Below are 12,800 nucleotides of genomic sequence, written 5' to 3' on the forward strand. Positions count from 1 at the left end.
AGGTTTGTTTGAAATATCCTTTAAAAAGCTACCGAAAAGTACACAGCAGGGTACATTAAAGACTCATGCATTAAATTCCAAGTTTCAGAGAAGTTTTGATGAAAACTACTTGGAATTAAAATAAATGATTAAATCTGTTTAAATCTCTAAAGGTACAAGCAAATGAGAACATCTGCCTATGAAGAAAAATTTAGGAAGAAAAATTCTAGGAATCTTACCTACAAGGTTAGTAACCAATTTCCTATAAACATTGATTCTCAAATATATATGCTCTGCTTCTGTAGCATAGCAAATGCTCTACAGATAAGAACAGTAATCTCTATAGTGCACGTACGTTTGCTGACAGAGGAATTAACTCTGAGGCCTTCTTTTCTTGATATCTACCCTGCAAAATTAAGATGCATTTCTTGCATATGTCAATGCATCTGCAATGGCTTTCGTTCTAGGTAGCACAGAACTGTACTAAGGGCAGACCCACAGATACACTGAGTAGATCTCCTAGTTAATAACACACGCATTGAAATATCTTCACTATTTTTTTTTATCATTAGGTGTACTAAAGCATATTACAATAACACCTACTAACTCAGCAAACATACCCATAACTGCAATGTCGAGGTACTGCTTTGAGTAACATACATTCAAATTCCTGCTGTCCAAAAAGATTATAATTGTTCAGCAATTCTCAAAATAACAGCTTCTACTATTTCATCCAAGAGTGTAGAAAGGGGAAAAAAGGCAAGTTAAAAAAACTACCTTTATTTTTCTCTTCAGTTACAATTAAACAGGGATGTATTTCATTATTTAGACATCCAGACAATGTTGACTTCATTAGTTTAGATAGGAAAAAAGCATATAAATGCAAATCATATTGGCTTTACCTGAACATACCTGCATTACTTACTACTGACCAGTTTGTTTTGCTAGAAGAAAACTTTCTTCAGCATTAAAGTGGAGCATTTAAATACTGCTAAAAAGCAAGTGTCTAAATACTGGTCATTGCAGCAAATAAACAGATTTTACCTTTTAAAATATTTTAGGTCCATAACTGGATTAATACAGACATTGTTATGTGTAAGGAGTTCTCATCTTATAAACGCTGTACAGGCCCAAAATCTCCAAGAAGGAAACCAGTCAGATGTATGAGAAATACAGACACTATATGTATTTACAAATATTATGAAGCAACAAATTTGGTCAAATACTGCAAAAAAGGATGCGTTTTCACATTAGAATGGTCAAGTAACCTCCCATCTCTTCAGCTCAAAAGAAAAGCAACTCCCATCAGTTTGAGATAATCAATACCACAAACAGGTAGAGCAGAGACTGTTGATCAAGTTATACAACATGTTTTTGTAGGCCAAGCTCAGTTTTTTTAAAACAAAAACTTAACAGCAATGTGACAAAGATCAAAGTACACACTGTGTTCATACGAGCACATAACTCAAACAATGCACTACACTTTTGGCTGTTAAGGAAAAATAAATTACAAAATACAATTAAAATCCCTGTAAATGCAATAATGAATTCAAAGGTGTGCATTTATCTTTAATATACATTAAGTATTACCACAAAACAGATTAAAAATAAATAAATATGCCAAGAGGCATGCGTGTACAGAAAAAAATATTACTAGTTAGCTTTAGAAGACTTGTAAAAAAAAATTGAGAGAATTTGAGTTTTGGTCAACAAATGTGTCTAGTCACTTCCACCTTTTACTCCATCCTTCCAATTAACTGGAAGCTAAACGTGAAAATAGCACACCTCTGTCATTATGGCTTTAAAACAAGCAGACTTGAAAAAATAAAATAGGCTGCCTTTTCTACAAGAACAGCTGGTTTGCTCATATTGCAGGCACTTCTTAGGACTTTGGGGAAAGTACCTGACCCATCTTTGCCACATCATCTTACAATAGCAGTAATATTATACTGAAAGATAAGAAAACTGCAGAAGAAAAAAAAATCACAGCAGATTTTGGGTGCTATGGGCTAGTACACAGAGAAGGCAGTAGAAGTCCAACCCACTTTCATTGCATCTGTTTTCTAAAATCAAAGAGTAAAATAATTTACAAACAGATCTCTAACATCATTACATGGCACATCAACATTTTCAATTTAAAGAGTTGTCAATCAGCAGTTACTGTAGTGAATATTTAGGCTTTAATATCAATTCTACTTTAATCAAATTCACATTTATTTCTTCTTAGTGTATTTTATCATTCCTCTGTAGATCCTTTCTTTTGAAAATATTTCAATCTTACTAACATTTCTGGAAGCACAACTTACGTTATTCAAATATCTGCATTTTTTGTACAAACACTCTCGCCATTTCTACTATACTGCAACTCTGTTATAGGAATGACAAAAGCAGATTTTCAAACTCAGACTACTAGAAATGCTTTTTGTTCATTAATACCACCAGCATTTAGACAACTGTCTTCAGCTGCACTGCAGCTTCCAACCTGATCTCTCTGGACAGTGACTGTACCATGATATCATAGAGGACTTGATGCTAATACAGATTGACTGCAGTACCATCAGTAATATGGGGGGGGGGGGGTCAATGCAAAAAAAAAATCTTAAGGTAAGACTTATTTTTCTAAATGCTTGAGCATCTATATTTTTTCCACTTTTTTTTAAAGACTCCTTTCGATACACTGTTACAGAAGTGAAATACCAAATTTATGACTTCTTTCTTCAGCCAAGACACCACTAATACTTTGTAGAGCAGGAGAAATGTTTCTGAAGTTTAGCTTTAGTGAAGATAGTGTCCATTTTGTTGGTCCATTTATTGATGGTCAAAGAAGCACTCGTATTTGATGAGACTTTAAAGCTTCTGAAATAAACAAATTAAAAAATATGGACATAGGAGAACCAAAGCACAGAGGCAAGACACTTCATTTCTAAGGGAGTCCTTGGAAAACATGTGTGGTCATTACAGAGATTTTTTTAGATCACAAGACAGCAGTTGAACAAGTAATCAATTTCCCATGTTCTGCTTGCTTCTAAAGTCATTTCTGGCGTTGAATGGTTTTTCTTTTCCTTCGCTTGAAAAAACAGCAGCACCTGCAGTGTGACACAGATTACATATGATAAAAAAAGAAGCCAAAAAAATAAACTACGTGAAACACTTTCACTTGAAGTATGTAGATAAGATACAGCAACCACCACAAGGAATATAGTAAGCTCTACTGCAGGTGATTGAGTTTCTAGTGAAACTACCATTGAAGTAAAGTTGGCACATTTCACTTTTTTGATAAGCAAATTGTATCAATGGAAAAAATAAATAGGTAAAGTTTAGGGTATTATTTGATGGTATGAAAAGTATGAGCATTACAGGCTGACTTAAAAATACATTATTAAGAATAAGGCAAGTTTTCATTCTTATTTACTCTTTCACATAACCTAATATGCCAAACAAGCTTGAACAGATCTTAGCTTTGTACTCAAGACCTTACTGCTAATAGTGGAACAATCTGAACCTCCTTTTGACACTCAGAACTTGCAGAAACCCTTTTCCTCATAGAAACATTTTAGAGAACAACATTTATCAACAATAAAAATTAATGTTCTAATTCAGTGCTGTGATATTAGTAAGGTGAGAATCACAGCTTTAAGTGTATAAAAAGCATACTGACACGTAAGGCATACTGACATCCTTTGGTCTGTTTTATTATACACTATATGAAGAAAACTGAAATTGACAAATACTGTGAATTTTACTTAATGGAGAAAATCAGATAGTAAGAAAAATTCAAAAGTAAAAAAACTGTGGGGGGGGGGGGGGGAGAGGGGTGGCACAGAAGGAGTTAGAACACAGAGGATGACTACAGAAGTCCAGGAAGTATTTTTGAAAGTAAATTAAAGAGAGGGAAACAAAGAAAATTTTTTCATTTCCATGAAATGTTAACCTGATGTTATTTCAAGCACCTCTCAGCTCCTGACCATCAGCTCTAAAATTAAAGCTCCCTTTTAGGAAAATATTCTCATACTTTAATTGCAATCAAAAATGAACATGCAAGCTTTCCATCTCAGGATAGCTTGCCCCAGGGAGTTCTGTAGTTTGCTTTACTGAACTGCTTATTGCATTGCCACATATGCTATGAAGACTGATATTTGAGATTTTTTCCTCAAACTATGGAGTACAATAGAAATGACAAACTAGAAATTCACTGCATCAATATGGCAGTGAGTCCTCAAACTCATTAAGCATTATCTGCAGCTAGCTTTGTTTGGAACACAGGAAAAAGGAAAGAATTTGAAAACCAGGGGAATACGGGTCTAAAAATAAGGTTCTAAACGGGATGAGAACAACATCCAAAACAAAGGGAGACAGAAGTTACCTTCTCAAAATATCCAAGGGCACCCTGTCGCTCAGTCACTGAAAAAGTAGCAGTGGGCAGAGGCAGACCAGAGCTGCTCTGAGAGTTACATAACTTTCAGTAAAAAAAAAAAAAAACACACAAACAACAACATTGGTTATTGATAGAGAGGAAGCCGCAAATTGAAATTTAACAGGGGAAACTATGAGGGTAACTATTTTTATAGCTACCAGAAATAATACTAGATTTACCTTAAAGGACTTACAAAAAGAGACATAACTGCTTTGGAAAGCTGGTAGCCACCATCTGCAACCAAAATTCCCCCATAGCTACAAGCGCTTTTTCTTAGCGTCTGTCTACAACCACTAGCATTCATTATTACTTAAGCTTTGAGTTTAGAAGCAGATACATGAGGTCCAATCCAGCTTAATCCTTCATTCATGACAACCTTTTTACAAGTATTTTATTTTGATATATATAATAAACATCATATCAAAATGAAGTATTTCAAAATGGTCCCCTTCCAACCTGAAGTATCCTGTGATCAAGGAAACACTACCCTGGATTCTGATGGTAAAGCACTTTTTGCATCTGTTTCTGGTTAAGAGGCTCCCAAAAGAGGGCTTACAGAAGTGTTTTGTCTTGACTCACAACTTTGCTATACAGAGAACATGTTACATAAGTAACTGTAGGAAAAGTGGGGTAGATGGTTAATTTAATTCTAGAAAAGACAATCTAGATTCTTTAAGTCTTTACTGTTGTAGTATATTTTGTTTAAATGAAATGCATACAAAGAACATCAGTCCACAACTCCAAGGTTTAGTACTGCTTTTGTGCAATTTATGGATGCTTTGGGTTTGTTTGCTCTCCTTCTCAATAAATTTCAACCCCTCCTTTGCTGCAATCCCTGTGCTGTCCTTTATTCCTCCTCCATGGCCTATTTAGTTTGCTCCTTCTGTCAGCCAGAGAAGCATGGCATCACACAACAGAGAATTCAAGAATTCTATCCTTATCCAATATTAAGGGCTGCCTTTTCAATCTCCTCATCTTCTGGATTTTGCATAATACTGTTATGAAGGGAATTCTAACAACAGCTATTGATTTTATCTGATAAATTATTCAACTGCTCTAGTTCAGGAAATTTCCCTATATAATGCTCAAGAGTTCTGATGTGGGAAAATAAAGGATTTATTAACATATTTAGAATGCTGTGTTACAGGAATATAAATTCCACACAGTGCTGTAAACCAGGAGATTGGCTTGGAAATCATTTCTGAAATGCATGTTTAACATCCTAGAAGTGCTAGACCTGGCAAACCTTCCTAAGTCAAATATAAGCACATTTAGATGGGATAGGGATGTGAAAGTAAGTTGCCTGGTAAGAAGTTTTACAAAAAAAATGTAACCCTGAAGTTAGAGAGAATTGTTACACTTACAGCAGAAACGATGGCATGTTTTTAAGAATACTGACACTAGAGGGCCTCATCATCACTTACGCTACACATTATATTGCTTGAAGACAAATTTAAGGTTAGAGGATGAGACATTGTTATGGAGTACAATACAAAATTACCACAATATTCCATATCCACTAAAACTGTGGAAAAATGACCCCTAACCTCTTTGCTTGTGGGGTGTAATATCTTTCACCTAGTCCCATAAACAGGAATTATACTGTCTGCTAGAAACAACATTCTCACTTTCTGTGGAAGTTAAAGCGACCTTTGAGATATGACCGACGCTAGCAACCTCATCAGTATTGTTTACTAGTATTTGTTATCCAGCTTCAAAATCTTTATCATACTTTTCTGTTAAACATCTCTCCCTCTATCACTTGAACAGTCCTCCGATATAACATAAAGCAACTTCAATTTTCATTTGTGTTTATATAGCTGAATTTTAATGTGTCATCTATTATGTGACAGCAGTTTATTGCAGGATTATTAGCATGTACTTCAAGTGACTAAATGTCAGCTGCAGAAAGGCTAGAAGATCGTTCCATTCTCTCTCCTTGTTTGCCCTTCTCTGTCTGCCCATGGCAGAGCCTTTTGGTTACCCAAACTACACATTTCTGAGAAAAACTGTTCCCATGAAGAAGGCTAGCAACAAGTCAAGGAAAGAAAGGCTAATTGCTCAGTGATAACTGGAAAGCCACCTCTAGAAGACTGGATCAGCAGTCAGAAGTAAAGGCAAAATTTAGTTCTCTACTTGATAAAAGAAAAGCTAAGCCCGGCAACTGCCAGGGTAGAACAGCAATCAAGTTATTTTTCTTCCCACTCTACAACAGAGAAATGGCTAAAAGATACTTTTCTACAAGAAGAAACTATCTTTATTTAAGACAGACCCACTGCTAAAGTCAGGCTTGTGACACAGCAATATCTGAGGAGTATTATAAGGTGTAGTCTAGAATATGTGAATACATATGTAAACATACACATTAAACAATGGAAACGTGCTAGCCAGATTGTCCCAAACAATAAAAGGCTTGCTGAAAAACTTGCCTGATCTACAAGGTCACACTGAAACAGTAACAGCAGATCTAACCAAACAATACTTAATGTTCATAATTAAACCACAGGTGACAGAGCACCCTTTCTTCAGTCTTTTAAACTGGGATATGGTCATTCTAAGGTTCTAAAACTAGGGGAAAAATCCAGAATAAAGTGTTTCAAAAAATATTCAAGTTTGTGCCCTCAAAATATGAGGAAATACTAAAAACAAGGTATCAGCAAGAGAGGTTAACTGTTTGTATTTTCAGATGGAGAAAAGTTTATGAAAAAGATACAAAGTAATAGTTTCTTGACAAAACAAGAAGTCTCCTTAAAAACCAAAATGCCTATGATATAGACATGAATGAATAACGATACTTGCATTTCCTTACATTGCTCAGCAACTATTAAACATCTCAATACCTTTTGATATTAAGCTTAAAACTATCATGTCAAGTATAAAATTACTTAAGCCTTCTAAAGCATTGTTATGAGAAAAGTATGTATACCTATATATCGGTGTTTGGTGGCAAGGTTTGGTGTGTGTAGGGAGGGGTGCCTTAATTACTGGCAAAATACAAAAAGAATTCAAAAAACGGCAAGTGAAGATAATCAGTCTAAATAGACACTTTTGAAAATATGCATTCCATACTGAAAAAAATAAATAGCAGATTTTGAAATTAAATCCATTTCACATGCAATACAGCCAGTAAGACTAGGCCAAAAAGGTCAAGGATTGCATATTTGTCTATCCATTACTCAAACTGGAGGAAATGAACAAAACTAGTAACTGCTATACTCCTTAAAGGAGTCAGTAGCATCTCAGTTTCTCAGAATTTCTTTGCTTTCAGTAGAAATCCGAACATAGGTTTGAACACTTTAGCACTACCCCAAGTTTATAAAAGACAGACCTTTTTTCCTCTACATGCACAAACTGGGTCCTGTAGGCTTCAGAAAAGTTATCACTGCACTTACCCAAAGGAGGGAACAGGTAACTTCTCTGCCACCTGGAACCTACCAATATCCTTGCTCTTAGAGGTGGGTTTTTCGTTTTTTTCCCCCCCTTTTGGGGGAGGGGGGAAGATGTTGGTAGGGATTTGGGGGTTTTGTTTGTTTTAAATAAACAAGATTCTTGCCAGAAGTATAAATGAAAACACTATAGCACTCTTTGTAAACATGGCAGGGAAAGTAACTGGCCTTCCCACACATCATCTAATACAGAAAGGTAGGGCACAGATGTGGTACAACAGACACTGCCATTCACAATTAATTACGCACGCACATAGAACATGCACATCAAAACCAGAACCTATAGTATTTCCTGAAGTGATTGTCCTAAGAAACTCTCCGTTGTTTAAAAGTTAGGAAGACTGAGTCCTACAAAATTCATGGCTATAAAGGAATGCTTACTGGTTTTTTCCTGCTGTTTTTTGCTACTGACACATGCTTTCACATTGCAGTGCCTCTATTTTACAATCATCTAAGATACATGCCCTTACAAAATTCAACTCCCAGAAAAATTAAAAGAAATGTTAAAAGTTATTGTCTTCAGCTATCAAGATCTTCCGCACTTTTCTGAAAGCTTGACTTTACTCCTTGAATATATATAAACACTAGGGCTCACTCCACCTTCTTAAAAATCTTAATATTTTCCCCTTTCATTTCACTGTAATTTTAGGCACCCCAAAGTTCTTTAGTAAGTAGTTAGCAGGTTGTCAAAGACTCATACATAAGCACATTTAAAGTAACGAGTAAAGTTCAAACATTAGCTGGCATTTATTGCTTGTTCATATATGCGAGTAATTTTCTGTATGTTAAAACACTGGCTGAATGCTATACCATCTGAAAAGCAGTGTTCTCCCCTCTAAAATAGTATAGCAAATAAGTAAAAATATTGTACCACCCACTAAAAAGGATTAGTTAGAATACACTACAGACTACGACTTAAAAGCAAGCAAGATTTGAAGCAGGCAAAATAGCTCCTCAACATGACAGTTTTGTTTGTAAAAAAAAAAAAAAAAAAACTAACTGTTTAATGATATTAAGCATTGTTTTTTAGTTTCTAATTTGAATTGCAATATTAAAGGTCTCTGAAATAAGTTTTAGCGCAATGAGAATAAAACCAATGGGGCTATTTCTGCCTGCCTCTGCTTTAGAACTCACCACATGTTCAACACTTTCTGGCAGCTATACATAAAGAAAATAAGGGAGAAAAGAGAATCAGAATACAACACAGAGAAAGAATTCTACATCTGTTATACATAGTGTTCTGACTACCAAAAGTTATCTTAAACTAAATTCTTTAAAATTAGTTAAAGATCAAACACGCAAGCGCTACTCTAAGAGATATGTCATGGAAAGTTGTAGCTTAAAACAGCACAAGTTATAGAAAGTACACTGTTTAAATATTTAAAGCCAAAGTTAAGTATAGCACTGTACTATTTTGCCCCTCATCAGTGGTTATTGTGTTCAGACAAGATTTTTCAAGTAACTAGATAAGTGGCTAAGCACACAGGCTCAAAAGAATACAAATGAAGGACGTACTTTGTCTCGTCCATGACTTCTACTTCTGCAGGAGCTGTGATGGGTGCATTAGAACGGCCTGCAGTTGGGTCATCTGTGTTCAGTTCTCCATTTGTAGAGCTTACTACCTGCAATCACCAGAAATAAGTGACATCACTTATAGTGCCAGACTCATATTTGTAAATTTCTGAAGTTACAATACATCTTCAAGACTTATTTTAATTAATTCCACAATTCTTTTTATTCTATTATATATTCTAACTTTTACTCATGCACCCTGGCTTCCTGCCATACTTTTATCATCTCTACTAGCGCAACAGACATATGGAAGACTCTTTAAAGAGAGCAGACTAAGCAAAGCAATTCTGCTTGTCAGGCTTGCTGGTTTCCTCTGGTGTCATTTACAAGCCTTAAAGAAAGGCAAAAAGTTGTACCAGGTCTTTTCCTTTCCTGATCCTAATTCAAGTAGTCCTATCACATCTCTGCTTCTCTGGTGTATTCAAGTTCCTTTGTTTTCTTCTTCGTGTGGGCAGACGCAGCTCTACCTCAAAGAGCACTCACCAGAAGAATAAAGGTCGAGGACCTAATAATCTAGGCATTTGTTCTTGCTTCCCAAGACCACAAGGGCATTACTATTATCAAAAACTACAGCTTTTTACTTTCAATCCCATTAATTTCCTTTCAGGTTCCTTCATAATTCTGGAGCCACCAGGACAAACCTGGTTCTCGGGGAATGTTTGTTTTGACTTTAAACCAAAAGGAATCTACTATTACTCTCACACTATTCCTACCAGTTTTACTGTAGGACTAATGTAGCCATTCTAGAGGCCTCTCCCTTAATCACCTCAAGGAATCTGCCAGGCAGATGTTAACTGGATATAGATGAGTGGACACCAGATCAAGGCAGCTGACAGTGCTAAACCCATCTATTAAAGTATAAAAGGTCTACTAGCTGTGGAGTTGTAACAAATGTTTGGTGTTTGGCCAAGCATCTTTGCACAAAAACATAATTCTGGTCAGATAATAGAAGAGCCTGCCGAAAGCATCTGTAAAACAATCAAGATTACAGCTTAAGCTAAAGGAAAGTGGACCAACAGTATTTTGGATTTCAAGATTCTTACGAGCTGTTGCCTGAAGGTCAGAGATTAAGATAGAAGAAAGCAAAGGGAAGGAAAGTTATCATGCTGTTACTTCCCACTCTTAACGTAACTACTCTGTGTCTTCTATTTATAAGCAGAGCTAATAGCCTCACCTACTAAGGCTTGCTCTATAGTTTGTTGTAACCAACTAATAGGAGCTTTAGAAGTACACTGAACTTCAGCTATTTGTTATTTCCCATACACCTGGCTCAGACTAAGTTTTCTTCTTTTTGATGTTGCGCTAACATCAGAACCACTGTCAAAAAACCCAAACAGCAGCAACCTGCACTTTCCCTAGCAATCTCCGTGAGCTCAATATCAAAACAGGAGAACAGATGTCTGAGATCGCAAGAACTTCATTTCTCCATTTTTGGTCAACATACTGGAAGCAATCCTGGGAAACTAGACTTGATTTCTGTTGTGATGGATATGTGGCTTTAACTAACAGTATTCCTCATTCCCAAGATGCTTTATTTGAGATCACTGGGGACTGCAGAAGCACTGAATAAGCAGTGATAGAAGTAAGAGGGAAATTGTACTTTAACAAAACAAAATAGCAAGTCAGGCCTTTTAAATTGAATACCCTGGACTAATAGATTTTTACAATATTACCTTAATACTTGTCATCATTTGCCATATTTACTGGTGAGGGGAAATAGGATCATTCTGACCATCTCACCAGGACTGGGCAGATAAATTCATTACTACTTGTGAAATACCCAGCTATAGGAGTGATAAGCACCACAGAAGCATATGGCGTTTTAGAGTAAACTGAGTAGAATAAACTGTTTTCTGAATAACATTTGAGGACTAAGTGCTAAGTCAGATAGGATGACTCATGAAATAAGGGTAGATAACACGTATTGCTCATATAGAGCAAAGGGCTACTGTGATGAAGGGACTGGAGCATCTCTCCAGTGAGGAAAGGCTGAGAGAGGTGGGACTGTTCAACCTGGAGAAGAGAAGGCGCAGGGGAGATCTGATCAATGCGTACAAGTATCTAAAGGGAGGGTGTCGAGAGGCGGGGGCCAGACTCTTCTCCGTGGTGCCCAGCGACCGGACAAGAGGCAACGGGCGTAAAATGAACCACAGGCAGTTCCATCTGAACATGAGGAAAAACTTTACTGTGAGGGTGACTGAGCTCCGGAACAGGCTGCCCAGAGAGGTAGTGGAGTCTCCTTCCCTGGAGACGTTCAAAAGCCGTCTGGACGCAATCGTGGGTAATGTGCTCTAGGCAACCCTGCTTGAGCAGGGGGGTTGGACTAGATCTCCAGAGATCCCTTCCAACCATTCTGTGATTCTCTAATCTTGTCCACCAAATGAGTTTTGGATTCAAAGAGTCCAAAACATAACCGTAGCCCTGTATTAATTCATATAAAACAATGCCACCCAATTAAGATTGTAGCCATTGCCTGCAGTCCTAATCACTCAGGAATTCTGCTCCATGATCTAAACTTCAGATAAGTTTCTCCCAAAGAGATCTTCAGACTTGTGCTTATGCATTAGCAACAGGTGACTAGAACCAGAAGCCTTTGCCTTCAGTTTCCTCAAATAAGGAAAAGAGTAGGGTACCTCATGAAACAACAAAAATCCATCTTTTTGGATGGGAAGCTAACCTGTACACCTTAGCATTCTTGACTGCTGTAAAGAATAGATATTTCCATTCGTATTGCAAAAACAAATCAGATTTTTTTCTCCTTTTCCTACAAAAAGGAAATAAAAATATTTTATGACTGTTAATCCTTTCAAACATCAAATACATTGGCCAACCCTGTTATTTCTGGAGATTTCACATGGCCTTCTCCTTCACACCTTTCCTAGGAGTGTTGATTCCACCACTCACATCTGCTTTTACTGGACAGCAGATTCAAAAAGGGGATTACATTCAAGTATAAGCACATTCTTCATTTGAACTGACAAACAGGAAAGTAGGTATCCGAAAGTCTTTCTTACATTAACATCTCAGCTATCAAAATTATTTCTCAAGCTCCTTGCTGTGGTTTCTTCCAATGGATGAAAAAGCAATGAGAAACAGAATATTTTGACAGGAACAAAAATGTACTTACACACTTTATGGTCTGCCCTCTCATCACTGCTAGAAAAAAAATCTATTTTGGAGAGGTAGATGAGCCAAATAAAGGTTTTAGGTTTTTTTGTTTTTTTTGACTCTGATTCAAAACTTGTGGATGGCTCTCATCAGCCTTTTGTCAGCAACTCTTCTGCTCTCTTTGGAACTTCTGCAGACCAAAACATGGACTTGGTAAAAGACTGCTAAAGCAGGGTAAAAGGAGTATTTGTACTCTCCTGATCTCAGAGCACATGAGCTTA

General features: G+C 36.5%; 1 protein-coding gene across 5 annotated transcripts in view; it reads right to left on the bottom strand.

The window, feature by feature from the left end:
• Window positions 1-738: 738 nt before the first annotated feature.
• LOC104150255 (casein kinase I) overlaps window positions 739-12,800 on the bottom strand; it is a 78,874-nt gene continuing 66,812 nt past the window's right edge. For 2 of the 5 annotated variants that reach the window (XM_068926894.1, XM_068926899.1), the window contains 4 exons: window positions 9,355-9,461; window positions 8,974-8,997; window positions 4,343-4,435; window positions 746-3,065 (listed from right to left, as the gene is read on the bottom strand). In XM_068926894.1, the coding sequence (XP_068782995.1) occupies window positions 4,378-4,435; window positions 8,974-8,997; window positions 9,355-9,461 (189 nt within the window). In that variant the 3' untranslated portion in view covers window positions 746-3,065; window positions 4,343-4,377. Of the gene's footprint in view, window positions 3,066-4,342; window positions 4,436-8,973; window positions 8,998-9,354; window positions 9,462-12,800 lie in introns of all 5 variants that reach the window. The other 3 variants (XM_068926896.1, XM_068926897.1, XM_068926898.1) reach the window with 3 other exon arrangements.

This window comes from Struthio camelus, chromosome Z, assembly GCF_040807025.1.
Source record: "Struthio camelus isolate bStrCam1 chromosome Z, bStrCam1.hap1, whole genome shotgun sequence".
NCBI lineage: Eukaryota > Metazoa > Chordata > Aves > Struthioniformes > Struthionidae > Struthio > Struthio camelus.